The 19,575-nt window shown below is 42.3% G+C and overlaps 1 protein-coding gene across 6 annotated transcripts in view; it reads right to left on the bottom strand.

Annotated features, from left to right (window-relative positions):
• MAD1L1 (mitotic arrest deficient 1 like 1) overlaps positions 1–19,575 on the bottom strand; it is a 347,684-nt gene that overhangs the window by 203,170 nt on the left and 124,939 nt on the right. For 5 of the 6 annotated variants that reach the window (XM_059484718.1, XM_059484719.1, XM_059484721.1 and 2 more), the window contains one exon: positions 2,591–2,731. The exons of the other annotated variant lie outside the window; for it this stretch is intronic. In XM_059484718.1, the coding sequence (XP_059340701.1) occupies positions 2,591–2,731 (141 nt within the window). The remainder of the gene's footprint in view (positions 1–2,590; positions 2,732–19,575) is intronic. 6 annotated transcript variants of the gene reach the window in all.

Below are 19,575 nucleotides of genomic sequence, written 5' to 3'. Positions count from 1 at the left end.
TGTTAAATTAAGTACTCTGTAGCAAAAATTATAAAAAATAAAAAGGAAAACATTGTGATAAAAATTCATGGTTCATGGTGCAAATGTTAAGATTTATGAAAAAAGCTGAAGGGCAGAACCCACAAAATGTAATGGAGGAGGATGCATTTCCCTTAGAGTGTTCTAGGTCTTTGTTAAACCCCAGAAGCCCCTGGACCACAGCAATGCCTGGAGCCTCCCTGGCAGAGATGGAGCACACAGGGACTGTGTCCCTCTGTCTGCTGGGTGCCAGAGACCCCTCTGTGGGCATCACTGTGGGCACCCACAGCAGTACATCCCTGCTAACTAGTGGTCTTGATTGTTTTCTACACTATAGCCATATCAGCCTTCCAAAATGTGTCAGCCAGGCCTTTTCAGCTCCAACCCATCACTGCCCCTGTCTGCAGCCTCCTCTGGGTCTGTCTGGAGTAGTTGTGCCCTGCTTGCTTTGCTGGATGCTCCCAGCTGAGCACTCCTGGCTCTCCCGTGCTCCTCCCCAGCCCATGCACACCAGAGGCTCCCAGGCTGCTCCAACCCTTCTGCCACACTGATTTAAACATGCTCAAGCTCCCTTTTCCTTCTCTCCTCCTCCCCTACAGAGGCTGTTTCTCCCACATCCCAAACACCTGAGGTTCCAAGGTGCCTCATCCCAGCAGTCTGCTCTGTTTGTGAGCTGAGTCATGCAGGTGTCAACATTTCCAAACCTCATGGGGAGGCTCAGCAGAGCTGGGAGGGTGCAGAGCATCAAGCCAGGAGTTATTAATAGCTGCCATCGACCATCTCAGCAGCTTTGATCTACTGGCAGCTGATTACAGCTGCTGCTCCTGATGATGAAGCACTAGGGGTCCTGCCTGTACCTCAATTTCTCTTTCCAGTTTTCAAGTTTTTACTGGAACAAAACACTTTTCCCCAAAATTTCGAAACAGATGGGATTCAGCAGCCAACACTGCAGTCAGAAAGGCAAACACAATCAAGCTGAAGTGCAAAATTGTACTTTGAGAGGAAAATATCAGGTCTTTGAAGCCTGCTTCTAGCAAAGTTTTAGAGGTTGACATCAGACACAACAAACCTTCAGAGAACACATCTCCGTTTTGAAATTTTCCATGTACCCCTTAATCCATATCCATGAAAATAAACTTAGAATTTGTTCCCTATAAATAATTAAAGGAGTAGAACCAAATAGTTCCCACACTATTCTATGCTTTCATCTGAAGAAGAAAAGATAATTTGCTCTTGCCTGAAGACAACACAGCACACCTGAAACATTCAAGGAAACAATTCAGAAAATCTCCCTGCCACTGTTGGGAACAACTAAGGAAGCAGGATAAAATAGCCATGTATCCCTTTATGTCAGCATCATTGAATCCTGCTCTGTCTGCTGGGAAGCAATGCAGTGTTCAAAAGACAAAACAGAGAAACCTTCTGAGGCAGATGAATTCAGGCAAATTTCCTTTTTATCTGGTGTTACCAAGCTAACTTCTCTATCAGCTTGCCCAAAACTTTTCAGAATTCATTTTCAATGAAATGGATCCACACCAGGACACTGATCTACACCACGTTGTGCTGTCCTTAGGATTTAAAGATCACTGAAACCAGTACTGCCTGAAATAAGGCCCCTTCTCCCAACAGGAGGAAAGAGCATTTTTAAAGATGCCAGAAACAACAGAATTTTGTGCAGAGTGAGACAGTTCTCTGTGTCATTCTGTGACTTGAGCATGAACTCAAGGAGCAATTTCTACCATTCTACTCCACTTGAGTTATAACACCTAAATCTACATGATGATGGAATTAGACACAAAGAAAAACTCACATACTTATGACTATTGTAAAGCCTGATGTAATAAAACTGCCAAGCTCTAAGATCACAGATATATTCCAAACATTTCAACTCATGACCACAAAGCCCATTCCACTAAGCACAACAGAAGAAAGGAACAATTTGGCCAGTGCAGGTTAACTTCAGCTCAACCACAGTCACATTTCAGAATCCAAAACTTCAAAAGGAGAACTAAGGAGAATATAATAATTCCTTTCAGAAATATTTCTATCTTTGGACAGAATGTATTCTTTCTTAGAGAAAACCTAGTAAAAAACACTTAACAGTGACCAGTATTCTGGGGTTTTTCAGGCCCAAGAAGTGAAGAATTTACAGCAGATGCATACTTCTTCAGCCCTTAAGTAAAGCTGTTGCAAACACAAGTTGCTCACATTGTGTACAGCAGATCCTTGATTACACATGTGATGTGAATCAAGAGTGAATCTCTTCCACTACACCACAGAGAAGACCCCACACCTGCTACCCCTTCACAACCCTTTCACCACAGGGAGTGGTTGCCCCTCCAGCCACGCAGAGCAGCACAGCACACTCAGCACACCCAAAGATGATTATTCTTGGCTCCTGCCAGCCTCAGCTGCAGAGCAATAACTCGTGCCTCATATTGATCCCGGAATTTCGGAGCACGAACGCCGCAAATCCGGCTCCGGCGAGAGCAGATCCCGTCACCAGGCAACTCAGTCTTAGAGGTCTCAACTCCTGCACCCCTGGGCTTAGAGCAGGATGCTGCTTTATTACCTCCAGCTCGGTGTTGTGAGCGTGCAGCTTCTGCACTATGTCCTCGGCCTCGCGCATGCGGCGGCTCAGCTGCGGCGAGTGCTCCGCCGGCGTCAGCTCGCTGTCGTAGGACTCCAGGATCGCCCGCATCCCATCGCGCTCCTGCGGGAACAGCAGCAAAATGCTCAGGGATGGAGGCACAGAGCACACAGCCTGCCAGGAACAGCAGCAAAATGCTCAGGCATGGAGGCACAGAGCACACATCCCACCAGGAACAGCAGCAAAATGCTCAGGGATGGAGGCACAGAGCACACATCCCACCAGGAACAGCAGCAAAATGCTCAGGGATGGAGGCACAGAGCACACATCCCACCAGGAACAGCAGCAAAATGCTCAGGGATGGAGGCACAGAGCACACACCCTACCAAATGCTCAGGGATGAAGGCCCAGATCACACCAGGAACAGCAGCAAAACATTCAGGGATTGTTGGACAAATCCCTTTTCTGACCCTGAGATGGGGCAACTGAGAGGTGTTTTAAAAACTTTTATTCCATGTCACTATACAGCACAAAATAAAACAAGGTGGACATTGGAATATCCAAGGTAAAAAGGGCAGTTTAATTTCTGACTCCAACATTTGCAAATTTTCAGAAGTGACAATGGATTGGAGGATGACAGTGCCACCTCTCCAATGACACTGGGCAAACCAACAGTCCATCAAATTTCTCCTCCTCCAGAAATGAAGGTAAAACAAAAATTATTTAGAGAAGCGTGTGACAAAGTTCATGACAAGAATGTAAATATCAGAAGGTTTAGAAGAACTTAAAAGAATAGGGTGACAATTCCATTTTCAGTCTCACGAAAAGGGTAAGGCAATACAGATGTTATAATTCACACCATCACAATCAGAAGCCAACTATTTCCTAATTACAATACACTATATAAGTGTTTCCCGGCCTATCAGCTTTAGCCACACCACACTGTAGATACCTTAAAGCCAATCATCTAAAACTACCCCCTGTGGGTCCTACTACAATGCATCTTTCACAGCTCTATTTCTCCAAAGTATTTAGTCTTATTTGCAAGGCCATCCCTTGAAACTTGTTCCTAGCTCCATTTCTCTCTCAACAATACCTGTCCTATTCCATGGCATTTCAGAGTCAGCATTTCTTATCTCCAAGTTTGCATACAGATGCATAGTGTGGGCCTACAGAACTCTACAAATTTATTTCCCACATGGGATAAAGGCCCAGACCACACACCTTGCCAGGAACAACAGCAAAAACTTTTAAGGATAAAGCTCCAGAGTGTGCTACAAGAGCCTTCTGCATCTTTACCCACTTTGTTCTTTTATGCAACAACTCAACTCTGATGGATGCAGGCTCATCGTCTTCATATCAGCATCAAGGCACAGATGAACACACAGTTCTAATAAAATAAATGTTGCTGCTGTGAAAAGTGAAAAATTAAGACTTTCTTCTGTCTATAAAACCCCACATCCTTCGCAGGAAAGCAACATGCAGACACTCTAACAAGCAGATGGCAACTGAAAACAGAGCCTGCCTTCTTCCTGGAGACACTCTTCTAATTCAACATGGCTGAATGGGATTCCTCAGCAAAATATTTAGTGTTGTACTTGACATTTTTCCTGCCAGAGCCTCAGCAAAGAAAGAACAGAATTGTCACAACAGAAATGAAACAGATTTGACATCGAACAAAGTGGCTGAGAGCAAATATCCTCAAAATGGTATGTGACTTATCACTTGTTAGATGCTGCAACACTCAGTGCTTGTAACAAACATTTTTTCAGAGGTTAATGTCTGGCAGGCAGTGTTTGGCTCACTTCTCTATCTACTGGTAATTATAACCAGGCATTTGCAGAGAAAGACAAACAGAAGGATCCTTCTCCCCTCCCTGACAGCAGCTCCCCAACTACAAGGCTTGGGGTCTGAGCTAAACGTAAAACTTTTTGTGTGGGCTGTTGTATGAAATATTCCTAATGCATTCCCAGCTTCAGAAGCACCTAATGCCTCCCTCTCAGGCAGTGATGGAGGAGAAGAATGAGGCCAAAAGGAAAATTTGAAGAAGGAGGTGTGCACTGCATTGTGCACACAGGGATTAGCAGCTGGTTGAAGTTTCATCTCTTGACTGCATGGAAGAACCTGGATGCTTATGAGGCTACAGAACAGGGTCAAAGCAGCACAGGCCCTTGGCATAAACCCAAAGAGCCAAAACTCTAAGGAAACCTGAGCAGTGCTGCCCACCTTTCACTGCTGAAGTCTGCTGCCTCCCCTGCTACACAAATGCAGGAGCAGCCTGGACAAACCAGCTCCTTGCTGGGAATTCTGCCATCACAAAGGAATATCAGATCATCACTGGGCTGTGCAGTTCACATCCAGCTCAGCTGCACTTAAAAGCTTCACTTGGGCAAATCAGGAATTGTTGGGGCAGGAAAAAAAGGTCCTTTTCCCCACACCCCTAAATGCAAAAGGCTGAATTTCACATAGTGAAGGTGGCCACTAACCACCCAGCTCAGCCTGGATACAAAGGTTATCTCCTCCTTCCAAATCTAAAGGTCAAAGACTGAATGTGGATAGCAAGTGTCCATGTGGGAAAGGAAGGAACATCCAAATTCAAGGTGTGACAACAAGACTGGGGGCACTGCCAGAGGTACAGTGTGCTCAGAACACATCATGGACTGAAGGGTCAGCCAAGATAGTTGAGTTGGTCAGCAGGTAAAAGGACCCCAAGACTGAAGGACAGCCTGGGGCTACAGGAACTGAGTTAATAAAATTATAAAGAAAAACAGGTTTCAACATAAATAGTACCAGCAGCTATTACCAGTTCCTAGCCCAGGTGTGACTGAAAAGAAATATTTTTCCAGGGAAATAGTTTTGCCATAGCTTAGAACTGTTCATCTGACAGACATGTGAAAGGAAATACCTCCACATTACTGAAAAAGAAGAAGAAAATCCAAATGGAGTCACATCTGCCTTGTAATGAACTCGCTAAGCAGAGAGGCAGCAGGACAGGATCTCTCCATCCTCCTCTTCCCCCTCCAGTACCCACAGACATTACCCAATGCATTCTCCATAAAGCAAACTGCTTTTGCTTGGAAGATAAATTCCATTCCCCACTTACAGCCAAATCACTTTCTAGAGCACAGAAGAGAACATAATGACAGCATTTAGTGAAGGTATTGGTTTGAGCTTTGCATGTTGTTGCAATTAGATTTGCAATTACAGCATCCTCTCTCCTTCTCTCACTCAGAGCTGCTCTGCTGCCCTAATTTCCTCCTGAGCATCTTTTATCCATGTGATAACTCACCACTGCTATGTTCTTTCTGTTGAGAGTCCCAAAATCCTTGGTGTTTTTTCAAAAGCATGCAGGACCCCTGGCACGTCCCATCACACTTGGTTTACAATTAATTAACTGCTGAATATGAGCTTATTTGAGTCATCTCCATCAAGACCCCAGCACCTCCTGGGCTGCTGAGTACAAGGAGGACAAACTCCAGCTTTCATGTGAGCATGGGAGAACTACATGGGAGCATGACCAACCCCACAGGCTGTCCGCCCCCTAAAATCAACCCCAGTCCTTGCCCTTCAACGCATCTCTCTAAAATAAAGAGTAAACTTGTCAAGAAAAAAAAAAATCACACATGGTAAACACAGCAAAAGCTGTATTGGAAAAAAAATTTCTGAAAAGCTGAACTAAAAGGTGGCACAATTAAACACTTGATCCTGGAGTTTACTTAGCCTCTTTAATTATTTCTAAATATTAATACTGTTAGTGAAATCAATGCTCAGCTTCCAAGTGGTCCCCAGCTCCATTTTTTAAATTTCTCCCCATCAAGAGCACTTACTAAAAGCTTTTCCCTCCCTCCTAAAGATCTTGTTCGTTTGGCAGGAAACAGAAGTTCTTGTTGAGAAGTCCTCTGTCTAAAAAGATTCTCTAAAATGTAATCCTAATTTAATAATTACTGCAGTATTTCCTCATTCTTCACAACCCATCAAAATCCTCCCCAGGCACTTTCAGATGCCCTTTCTAACCTTATTCTAATACAGCTGCTTGGCTGCTTCCTATCTGGAGAGGATTCATCAGAATTACTAAAAAGCAGTTCCTCTGGGAATTACCAAAATTTCCCCAGCACAGGGGAAATCTCTGCTAACTCACCATGGCCCTACCCTACCATGGCATAATTCCAGGTGATCTTTACCTTGACCAGCTTTAAATCAACACTTGAACAGAAATGCAGCTCATTCCAAACATGCCCTAAATGCAGAATAATAATTTTGATGTTCATTACAAACCTAGGAAATTAATGCCCTACAGCAAACCCTGGTGCTGCAGCTTGCAGCTGTGTTTGAGGAGATGTAAGTTTGAAAAAGAGGAAGGATAGTGATTTTTTCAAAGGTTGAACAGTTTCCCTTCCTTCTGCCAGCACCAGCCCATTCATCAAATAAATATTCCTCCCACTATTGCATAAGTAACTAAGAAGAAAACACATTTTAACCAGAAACTAGAGCTAATCCCTTGAAAATGTGCTATGGGAAAAAACAAGATGACACCTCTAAGATGAAGCTTCTCCCCAGTCCTCCCATCAGCTCCTTCACTCCCTCTGTGTAAAACCAAAATTTGACTTGGCTACAAGCAGCTACAAGCTCAGAGTAAGTCCCTTTCTGCAGTTTTCACACCCCAGAGAGGTTTAGAAACAGCAGGAATAGAAGTGGGGTCCTCCAGGACTTTTGGGTTAATTTTAGGGAAAGAACTAAGAAGGGTTCACATAAGCACCATCATCATCATCACTGCAACCACAGACACCTGCACACTGAGGAGCATCCGAGCCACTCCTGCCTGGGTGTGGGAAGCAACTGAAGAGTAAAACATAGCCAAAAAAACCACAAAAAGGTGTCTGACCCTATATACATACATATAAGTTCAGGCTCTTCCTCTGCTGCTGCTCTTTAGCCCCTCTTCAAACACACACCCCCCATTCACCACAGACTTTCTAATTACTTGAAGAAAAGAAAAATCAATAAGAAAGAAATTAAAGTTACAAATCTAGCTCAAGTCACTCACACACCCAGGGAAAATGTGTTCCTGGGGTAAAGTTTATCTAGTGTCATAATTTTATTGAAATCCTATATCTTCCTATTGACTTTTATGGTTTCAAGCTGGATGCCAGAGTTATCATTATTAGAGTCTCAGGGTTGCTCGCAGGCCTGAGGTTTGAGGTGGCTTTTTTATTTTTTTCCTTTTATAAACAAGCTGTAATTGTCTGGTTTATTGATCAATAAATCTTTCAACTGCCTCTCTTCACCCCGCTCCTGTTCTGGTGAGTCCCCTGCACCATTCTCTGCAGGAAAATACAGGGTTGTTGTTTTTTAAAGAACAGATTGCTTTGTCATTAGCAATGAGAGAGCAGGAATTGTGCTGGTCAGTTCCAATAATGGCTTTTTAATGACACATTCTAGTCACAGTAAAATCTGCTTTATTTCCACACGAGTGAACCCTGACTATTAATCCACAACCCAATGGCACAGCTCTCTTGCTCTCTCACTTGTGCACAGGTTAGAGCCTGGCAGAGGAGAAAGACTCTACAGTGGAATCAGAATGATATTTTGTAGAATATTTCCCTTCTCACTTGGTGCTTTTTTGATGGTACAGAAATATTCCCAAGTATTACATCAGCTTTTTGTTTAATTAATGATAATTTTTGAGGAATGTTAACAGGCTGCTTCATTATCAGAAATCAGTGGCAAGATTTCTTCCCCCTCCTCTTCATCTTCAGACTCCTAAATCCAAATTAATTGTAATAAGGGAAAATTTCAAGACTGAAGAAATATATGGAGCCTCAACATCAAACAGATGCTATTTGCAATCAGGTATAATTTAGCTAACTATTTCTTGTAAAAACACAAATAAAAGAAAGAGGCAACTGTGGAACAGAGGTCTGGGCTTTCTGGTTTTAAACTAATATATAGAAGAAGGGAGATGGCAAGTGGAGCTTGACCAGATGTTTAACATCAGTAAAATTAGTGAGAGGCACAGGAATATAAACTAAAATATAGTTAGAAATAACTGAAGAATACTTAAATATATTAGAATGTGTCAGGACCTACTGACAAAATATATCCTTAGGTTACTTGATAAAATTAATCACATTAATCTCTGGTCCATGAGCAACCTCCTTTTGTGAGGAACTCACAAATGTTAAGACAGCAACTGGAAACAGGACAGACAGATCCAACTTTTAAGAGAAGGATGGATGAGAGGATACAAATTCTGGCAATTATAAATCACTTCAATATTTCGGTATCTCATAAAATACTTGAAAAAAACATTAACAATCAAATTGCAAACAGCTAGAGAAGAATTAAGGACAAGAAACAATCAACTGAGCCTTAATATGAATAATATGAAAACAGTCTAATTTCCTTCTTTGACAGGTAAATTGTCTACTGAATAAAGGCAAATAATAAATGTGATAAATCTTAACTGCAGTGATGTGTTTATCAAAGAGGAGAATTACAATTCAACAACATCTCTGTAATTCAGAGGAATGAGTTTGTACCAGGGTGATGAAGCTCACGGAAACAAAGCACAGAGCCCTGAGTGCTGGGTGCCAGCAGAGCCACCAGGCTGCACAACAGTGGGAATCTGCCCCTTCCAGGGCTGCCTGTTTGTGCCTTCCTGATGGGAAACATGTGCAGCCCTCTCCAGGTTCACCAGGATACAGGAGATGCTCTACACCCTAAAAAAAGCATCAACCAGGGACTGGGAACAGGGATGCTGACAATTAACAGGTTCTGCCCCAGTCTAGGGCTGTTAAGCCTTACTTTGGAAGTAAAGTAACTAAAGTAAGTTCTTCTATGTTCAAATCCTGTTGTTTTATGGAAAGTGTAGGGGGAAAAGCAACAACCAAGCAACAGCAAGGCCCAGGAAGCACCAGCCCTGCAGGGACAGCTGGGGATAAAGACACATTGGGTCAGACTCTGCTCTTATCCCTCAGCTCCCTCTTGCAGCACTGCTAATTAGCACAGGAGCTAATGGACTCTTCTGGAACAAAAACCCCAAGAGCTCTCAGCCAAACAAAGCCAGCAAAAGTTAAATTACCAGAAACTTCTCAACCCCTCCTTGCCTTCAGCAGCAGCTATGGTGACCAGAAGGCAAATGGCTCCCCTTCCTCTTAGCACTCTTATCTTCTGTACAAATCACCTTTAAACCAAAATTTTCTACTCCCAAGCCTACAAATAGCTTCCTTCTCAGCTGCAGCCATTTCCCAACACTTCTCTCTGTGGCTGACCTATTTTCACATTACTTTGCAAATCAGAACTGACTGCAGACACATATGTATGCACACACCATTGACTTTCTACTCAAGACCTCAATTAAAACACCATTTACAAAAAAAACCCTGTTAACTTCATAAAAATAAAAACATCCAGCAGATTTCACTATCCTTGCCCTGACAAGACCATTAGGAAACATTTTTTTAAAGTATCCTTAATTCTCAGATGTGACTGTCTATATATCAACGCTCTGCTGGTGTTTTTGCCCCTCAAGCCAATATAAAGCTACTGCAGGAATCTAAAGATGGATTTAACCTCTAAAGAAGCCTTGCAGATGTGCTGTGCCCTAAAACTAAGGCTTCTCCAAGAAAAATAAAATATTCCTTCTTTTGAAGTCCAAGTAGCTGCATGCACACCTAAGAGGAGCAGGTGGGGAGAGGTCAGAAAAGCTGGTGCACATAACCACAGGCACACAGCAAACCAGGAATCCCTGTGTGTGCCATCATCTCTCTGCAAGGGATGGCTTTCATCTGTTTTCTAACACTCTTAGAGCCATTTTCTTGCTAGGAGAGTCAGGTTATCATTCAGCCTGAAAAGCAACTTTCCTCTCAAGGCTGGAAGTGCGGAGAAAGCAACAACTCAGGGAAACTGTGGTGGGAAGAGGGCACAATCAGGCAAAGCCTCATTTCAGGTGCCAGAACAAGGCATTCAGAGACTCTCCTAGCTTCTCAACCACCCATTCTTAAATTTTGGAGCAACTCTACAATCCAATTGCTCCTCTGGCCAACGTTCAGATGGCAGCTTTAAAACTCCTACAAATACCTGTGTACATCTCACATGCTCGTGTATTCTGTGGGTTTTCCTCCTGATTTATAGTCCTCCCTTTCTAGCTCCTGTCCCTCTCCTCCAACACTTCTCTGCAGAGAGCTCAGCTTGCCTTATATCCTGGCAATGGACCAGAGCAAATAAATCCACTGTAACTCTTTTAATCCGTCTCTGATAAATCTCCTGCTTTACTATCTTCTGGAAAATTGGGCATGGTCTCTGAAAGCCCCATTTTGCTTATAGCACATCCATATGCCAGCTGACAAGCAATCATACAACTGACACTGCAACAAATTAAATATTATCTGACTAAAATACCCCTGGGGTCCTCTTGCTTCACAGTGAGTTTAACATGTTTAGTTATGTTTCTTAGCCTCCTGCTGCTGTGGAATAATTGTATGGCTTTTTCTTAGTTTAGCTCCCCTCTACTGGAACACTCACTGCTGCCTGTCTCCAGAGTGAGCCTGCTTTTCTGTCTCAGTGTGTTTGGCATCTCTTCATCCCAAAAAACCCCTCTTTTTCCTATCATTTCTCACAGTCCCACTGCTTTATCAGTGGCAATCTTGTGTGTGAAGCTGCCTTATTCACCTGCCTCAGCACAGGGTCACTCCCCATCTGACACCAGTATCTAACACCATGTGCATGGTTCACATGTGAAAAACAGTAATTTATTTTTAAAAAGCCACCCAAAAACCCGGAACATACCTTCTTCAATCTAGCTACTAGATTGCCATCACTGCCAGAGGGAAAGCATACAGCTGACAAGGGAATGGATTCATCCTCACTGGCAATACAAAACTAATGTTACCTATTAAAAAAAAAAAAAAAAAAAAAAAAAAAAAAAAAAAAAAACACTAAAAATCAGAAAAAAAGCGATGGTACAAGAGATTTTTATGCTGCTAGGGTATAAAATTTCACCCCTATGTTCATTCCTTACGCTCAAATTTCTTTCTCCTCCTGTCTACTAAGTAACCCAGAAATTGGCCTCTAAAGCTCTTAACAGACAGTTTCCTGCAGTTTTAACCACTCAAATATCATTAACTTGGGAGAAAAGTAAACTGAACTGTGCTCAAAGCCAGTGCAGTTATCTCTGCAAGAACAAAGGGGGAGGAATGGCCCCATCACCTGGGCTCTGCTCCCTGGGCATTCAGGCTAAGACAGAACTGAAGCAGGAGGGCAAAGCTCTCACATCACATTGGAGAGGACAAAAAAATAAAATAAAATAAAATAAAAAAATCAGACATGAGTTCGTCCAATCCAACACAGCACATTCCATTGAACTCTAAAGTAATTCCTTGATCCCTTCATGATGTGTCAACAACTCCAGAAATATGCCAGCTGTGGCGTTTTGAACAAGGCAGAGAAAAAGGGACTTTAGGTGATGCCTCAGAATATACATCACCTGACTGCTTTATTAGAAGATATTAATAATTTCCCATACTTTACTTAATTCATAAAACATTCCCTTTACTGCCTCCAGGGTATAAAAATCAGTGATTCCAATAAGAGTTTCACAAATTTTACATCAAGTTATCTCCCAGGTCAGCCATAGCATATCTGCATTATTATAAAGGATTCTCAGGGCAGAGGGGACTCAGCTCTTGGCCCTTGCAGCCCAGCAGAGAGGACACCAGGGGAAGAAGACTGAACTGAGACTGAAATCTGGCCCAGGGGCACCTTCCATACTACATAAACCTATAAAACAAAAGAATATCCAAATATATTCTTCTTGAAATAATAAGAACCATAAAGGGTCACTTCACACCAAAACCATGTTCCTAACAATAAGATTGGACCAGATTATTCAATCATACCCAGTGATTCACCCAGAGCAGAGCAATAATAAACCTTCACTCTAAACTAAAATTCTATGCTTTCCCTGCATGAGGTCAAAATACTAATTTTACATCACATGTTTCACATTACCTACGTGATGAAGGTTCCATGTTTTAACTTGTACCCTTTGAAAATATCAGAGATCATTTTAACACCTCTGTCTTATAGAAGATGGAAAACTGCATCACCTCTTTGGCTGTTTCCAGGATCAGTTTATTCTCTCACCCAGAGCACAGCTCAGCCAACACCCACAGAATGTGCCTCATTAGCTTCATCAGGATCACCTTCAGAGTTTGCTCTTGGGCAGCAAGTGAGCACCATGAAGCTGATATTTAACCCTGTGACCTGCACTTCTGAAAGAGTTTTCTGCATTTGAAAAGGACAATGTGCCACCTCTGAACAGAGGTTTGCCATGTGCTGGCTCTTGAATCCCATCCAAACCTCAGGGCAGGCTGGCAGAGGAGCCCACAACCCCTCTGTGCCTGGGATCCTGCTCCTCCTGAGACCCTGACATGGCGAAGAACAAAATTAAATGTTTAAGAAACAGCTACAAAGATCACTTCAGGCAGGTACTTCACCAAAATTCCAGTTGCACCTTCACCTTGGGCTTCCCAACTCCAGAAAAATGACATCTAATAACAACACCTGAAAAACAACCTCTCATTGACAACTCCTCTGGATGCTTTCATTGATCATATAAATAGCCAGTCTTTCTGAACATTGAGAAGCTCCTGACTTTACTAGTTTTCTGGTGGAAATTAATCCCGTTATTTTTTTTCACTGCTTGAAAATGCATTTTCTTTTATCGGCCTTTAATTTGCCACCTTTCAGCTCCATTGAACATCTTTGTTGCTGCCTTGCACAGACAGGGAAAACAACTCCCAAACACCTCTAAAACCATTCATTCATTAGATTCTGTTCTTCCAAATTGTCACCTCTTCTTCAGCTGCTTTTTAAGGTCAACAAGTCCAATCATCATTTTTCCAGCATAGCAGCTTTGCCAGTCTTTCACACTCCCATCACCCATGTCTGACTGCTGCTCTCATTCTGCAGCAGCTCTGCCTGAGCTGGGTTGGTGAGGAATAAGTGAAGACACAAAGTTCTGGGTCCCCTGCCCTTCTCTCTGTGAGTAACAGGTGCCTCCTCATCCCTCTTGCCACGCTCACAGCAACAGGACAAGATGTTCCCCCAAAAGCTGCAGAGCATGGGGATGACAAAAAAAAACAGCAAATAATCTCCCCCCTCAACCACAGCAGCAGACAACACCAAAAAATAGAATTTATCTCTACACCTGAATCTCCAGTTCTTGTGCTAACAGCACACATGTACAAATTTTCTCAAATTTCAACATTTAAGGACTGAAATTTTTACTTTAAAATAGTCTACTAGTTAGTAAAGCTAATTTTAACTATCTGCCACTCTAAGTGAACACCTTCCCTTTAGTATCATTAGACATTGCAAAATTAATTCACAGACAAAATGACATTGCTTTCTTTTCTCTCCCTCCACTGTCTCTGCAATATTAAGTCAACAGAATCTTTCCTCAAAACTGCACTGATATCAAGAATGTTATGCTCACACCATTAGACAAAATGTGAAGCACTGAAGTCGTGCTTCATTTAAAATAAGTGGAAAAATCAGTTTACCAGAAGAAAAACATTGTTTAGGAAAGATATTCATTATACACATCTGAAAAACAATTATGATTAAATGTACGAGACAGAAACATTCATCATCCATTTAATATTTGACCACAATGTTTGCATTTTCAACAAAACTAGATTTCAGTCAAGAATAGAAACATTATCAAAAAAACCCTCCTTTGTTGCAAACTAAACCCTTTGGTTTGTTTTCATTGTAACAAACTGCCACATTTTGGAGAATGAAACAGACCATCAGCTTTTCTACTTCTGAGAACAACCTCCAAGTGTACAGATTATGGTAAAACCACAGAAACACCTGGCAAACAAAAGATAGAAGGGGAATAGTCCCTCCCTGCCACATAACACCACAGAAAAACCTGGTCATTATGATGATTATCCTACCTCCATACTGCAACACTTCCACACAGAACTTTCTGAACAATTTTAAGGGACTTTACTTGAATTTTCACCTTTACTGCATTCCACCTACCAGAAAGGCAATCCAAAGGATGCCCAACCCACCACAGGCAGAATTACAGAATTGTGAGTTTGTAATCAAGTCTTCAAGAAAATAAAAAGGTGGGAACAGACCCTTTTGCACTGCAGTATTTAAACCCACAACACTCACTCCTAAACTTGTCCCATCTCTGGAAAAAAGTCCATCGTGACATGCTAGGAAATACTATCAGAACAATTTTTCTTATTCTAAAGTAAGTTAAAACTTTTAAGTAAAGTCACATATCTGTTGCTATATTTGGTTCTTCTGCTTCCATTTGGAAAATACCATTATATTATTTAATAAAGTGCCTTTCAATAAACCTGGCACACTCCTGACTTAGTACAATCGTTCTCAAATACACCTTTATCTTACCAGCCAGTGCTGTAGGAGATGATGCCACTTTCAATGGAGTCTATTATCAGCACTGGGCAGACTCAAATTTGCACAACAGTTGAGGCTTGAAAGCTGCTGAGGATATTGTCCTCCCCAGCTCTCCTGGTTTCCCTTTCTCTCCAGGAGCACATTCCATGGAATTCTTCCAGGCAGGTTCATGAACAGCTCAGATTCCCCTCTCCAGAAGACCAGGGCTGTGGTCCTGCCATTGGCTTTGCTTCCCTCTCTCAGGAGTAGTTTTCAATTATTTAAAATATTCAATTATTAGTGTCCTTAACATCCACCTTAGGCTGTTTAAAAAACCCTCCACAATCACCATAAAATCACTTGAATCCACAAAAAAGGGTTGGTTTGGTGATGAAGGGAAGGCAAAAGATAACAGGAATAAATCAGACAGCTGGAATTTCTGACCACCTGACAATCACTCTCACTCAACTTATTCCAAAAATATTGCTCATATTTCACTTGCAACTATTACTTTTTACACTTGTCCTTATTATTTCACCTCCAAGAACAACATTTGTGAGCTTTAGCATGTTCAAAGACAGCAGGACAAATGCATTGTTTTTGTCAGTGCAGTCCCAGAGATGCTGCCCATGGTTATTAATTCTCTTCAGCTTCTTGAGGGTAAAGAAGCACCCAAAAAGCAGCAAGTTCCTGCCTGTCTCCCTGTGCACATCAAGGATTCTAAATGCACACACAAACAAAATCAACAAGCAAGGTTATGCAGAAGAATCTCTGTGCCAAATACCTGCCTCAAGTCCATGGGAGATGCAAGACAAATTTCACAGCAGATGTCAAATCTTTTCAACTTTTTCTCTCAATCAAATTAGCTACTAATGAAACAGTTTATGATTAATACTCACTTAAGTCAAGAAGAAAATTAGGGGGAAAGCTATCAGTTCAGAACACGAGCAAATCACATCAGTTCCAGGTACACATAACGAAAGGAGAACACGCACAGATAATGCCATTGCTGTATCTTCAGAAGTCTCCAATTTCTGAACAAGCTCTTAAAACAGTGTGATCACCACGTAAGAAGATCCTCTAGTGGCATTTCTGTGACACGAGGAACAAGGTACAAGCAGCTGACGTACCTGTGAAGCACAGATGTACCTTCTGGAGATGGAGCTTGTGATGGTCTCAGCACATGAAGCCTCCCAGAGGTTTGTATCTCACTGTCACCTCCACAGAGCTCCACTCATGGAAACATTGATCCCGTCCACCTCAGGCTGCTTGACAAGACCAGGCTGGCTCTCACTTGGATTCCCCCTCAGCCCAGGGAGAGGACACCAAGGTCAGGGAGGGAGGAGAGGCCAAAGCAGAGTCCATCCACCCTGTCTGAGCTCAGAGCTGCTGGGGCAGTGCCTTGGCAGCATGAGCAGAACACAAAATACCTGCTAGAAATGATCTCCACGCCTGTGAGCACAACTCCTGGCAAAAATTTATCACCTCTTCCTCCAGAGCAGTCTTGTACATATTCGAAGATATGCTTCTCTGCAGTATTCACCAGTGTAATTCTTCACTTTTTCCTCTTGCTTTTTTGCCATTTCAGTAGATGGTTAATAAATATCAATTTCTCTCCAACAACTGAGAAGAACCATTCTAGCATATCTCTCAGTTATCCAGAGCTGACTGGAAGGAGAGCCAGGAATAAATGAGATGGGGAATAAGGACAAGAAATCACTTTGTAATTGAAAACTCAGGGCCAAGCAAAATGTAAAATACTCACAGAGCCATGCTAAAAATCAAAGCAAAGAAGAAACGTCTGTGGTCTTTGATAAATAGTCTGTATTTGCACATCCAACAGGTTACCCAATACACCTAATTTTAACACAAATCTCTAAAAGCTTTAAAAACAAATGTAGTACTAATCAAAAACCCTTCCTCACCAAGCCTGTGGCAAAGTTTGTACAAAGACCTGTTCCTCCAGAGGCCACAGAATGGAAACTGTAATTGTATTTAGGTTTTGGATGCGTGAGAAAGGAAGGAAAAAATATTGTCAGTTCAATGTGTATGAAGGAAGATGACATGAAAAGAATAAACAGGTTGAAAACTTGAGAGCTCTGAAGTTTTCATCTCAAAAAAAAACTTTATGCAAAATTTTAAAAACTTCTGAAGAGCACAAGCAAATGAAGGAATTAATCTCCAGCTGAAGTCTGCATGCTTCTAAAAGAAGGTACCTATTCAATCATCTTTTTCTTAATCAACAGTTTAATACTGTAAACAGCAAACCAGCAGCATGACAAATGAAGGTTTTAGAGAGAGCTTCTCCCTGCCTCCTCCTGTGGCACCAAAAGGCAAGCAGCTGCTCGCTCTGCCTGGCACTCCCTGTCCTCACACTGGCACACTAATGGCTTTTCTGACAAGGCAAACTCTAATATTAGACACTGCTCTTATTAGCTCAGATCAGAGGGTGCTGTTAAACCCTGCAGGTACCACACTCTGCCGAGGTTGCTCTTTATTTCACAAATCATGTGTAATTGCCTCTTTAATATCACCCACTGAACTGACTTGAACACAATCATTCTTCTTTAAATTCAACATTCGTGCTCTTCAAACATATTTCATTCTTAAAGAATACTTTTTACAATAAAAATACTTCAAAAGCTTAGAATTGAAGTTATCAGACAATTTGCCCCACTGATACCAACAGGAAAGAGACACACAAAGGCAACTCCTCCCATGCTCCAAACAGCAATTGCTTTTTCCCTCGCCACATGAAGAAACAGGGGTTCTCTGAAGTGGTTTTAAACCCTTCTATTTCAATGAACGCCGTGTGATGGATATGGCTGTTATTTGCAACGCCATAGGAGTGTGTTATAAATAAGCCAGTGTTATTTATAAGCAGTGTGCTGTTGTGCACACCAGAGCAGCCCCGGAGGCACAGCATCCCGCGGCAGGCTGGCTGGGGAGGAAGGGTTTGATGGAATGTTGGCACAGGCTCAGGCACGCGGGTGATCCCTGGCAGGAATCAGTGGGGGCATCGTGAGACCCTCACAGGGGCAGAACAAGAGATGGGAAACAAGCAGGAGCTGGGCTGAATTCTGCATTCAACACTAAGGAAATTTCTGTGTTTGACAGCAGAGGCGGGAATGACAGCCTGTCTGTGCTGGGGGTGGTTAATGCCAGCGTGAAGCGCTTGCTCAGTGTGGACTGAGAGGGGAGGGCAGTTACTCATCACTAATGCTTACTTACACACCACTCTCCCACCAAGCTTGCTAACAGTCTGGCATGTTAATGGATAGTAAGGAAATTTTTTTTCTCCCTCTTCTCATCTTTGGTCTTACCCGCTATGTTGGAACCAATTTAATTACTGCTAAATCATCTCCAACAAAGCACGCCAAGCCTGGCCCTGCATTTATTCAAGAGGTGTGATTTTATCCCTCAGTTTCTCCTGCTTTTTCACTTATTTGCTTTTTAAACAGAAGAGAGGACTGTCAGGATGTGTGAGTTTTGTATTTCCCTGCCTTTTACAGATGACATTAGCCTCTTCCTTGCTCATCCCTACTGAAACAATGCTGTCTCCTGGCACGTCAACTTTAAAAAGCAAATGCAATTGAAGTTATCACCACGCAGCTCACAAAGAGAGATACCTGCATGATATAATTGATTCCTCTTCTGATCTCACTGGTTAACAAAAATAATTGAATTTGGTACTCTTTTTAACACACTCACATATTCTTTTACAGTTCTGAGTTGAACATCCTCGCTGCTTTTGTCCTTGGTCTCATTTTCGAAAACTTTTATCTTTAGTTCACCAATCTAGCACAAGCAAGAGACTCTCCAGTCTGGGGAAAACTGGAGCACAGACAATTAAGGCAAGAGAAGCAGGAGGAAAAATGCAGTATAATATATGCAAATGCAGATGCCTTATGAGGACACTGTTATAAGTAACTTGTTCATGACTCTTCCACTTAGCAGTGCACAAGTGCAGGGCTACCTTTAGGTTTTTATGCTACACTTTTTAGCAATTAATCCTAAATCAGCCTCTTAGGATTAAGAGGCTCAGCATCACCATCTCCATGTCTCAGGAGGAGAAAGTGGTGCCCCCAAGATGAAGTGGTTGTGGTCACTCACCAGGTTAGACCTGGGCTAAAACACAGACCTCTGAAGGCTCTCTGGGGATCTTCTCAGTGATTAGGTCATTCTTGTCAAAACAAAACACCAAAATGTGCACCAGCTCTGGCTAGGAAAGGATCACTGGAAGGTGCAGCCACTTCTGAGGTGCTGCCTCTCCTGAAGACAGAGAAGGGCAAAACCAGAAGGAAGCAGCAAAAGGAAGCAGAAATAGTGACAAGTATGAGCATTCCCAAAGCATTCCTGTTGCACGTGCTCCAAATTCTTGACATTCAAAAGTCATGAAAGACATCAGGAGATCTAATTCCTTTCTGGTTTTGCAGAAGACATGATCAGTCCCTACCAGAATCAACCAAAATGTGGCTTTGAATTCTAGGAGTAAAAGGGGAAATCCAAAAGTGCTGCTTTGTCCCACTATGAGGAGATCATGCCAT

The sequence above is a fragment of the Ammospiza nelsoni genome, chromosome 17, assembly GCF_027579445.1.
Source record: "Ammospiza nelsoni isolate bAmmNel1 chromosome 17, bAmmNel1.pri, whole genome shotgun sequence".
Taxonomy (NCBI): Eukaryota; Metazoa; Chordata; class Aves; order Passeriformes; family Passerellidae; genus Ammospiza; species Ammospiza nelsoni.
Note: the sequence above shows the minus strand (reverse complement) of the source record. Positions and strands in the feature narration are given on the sequence as shown.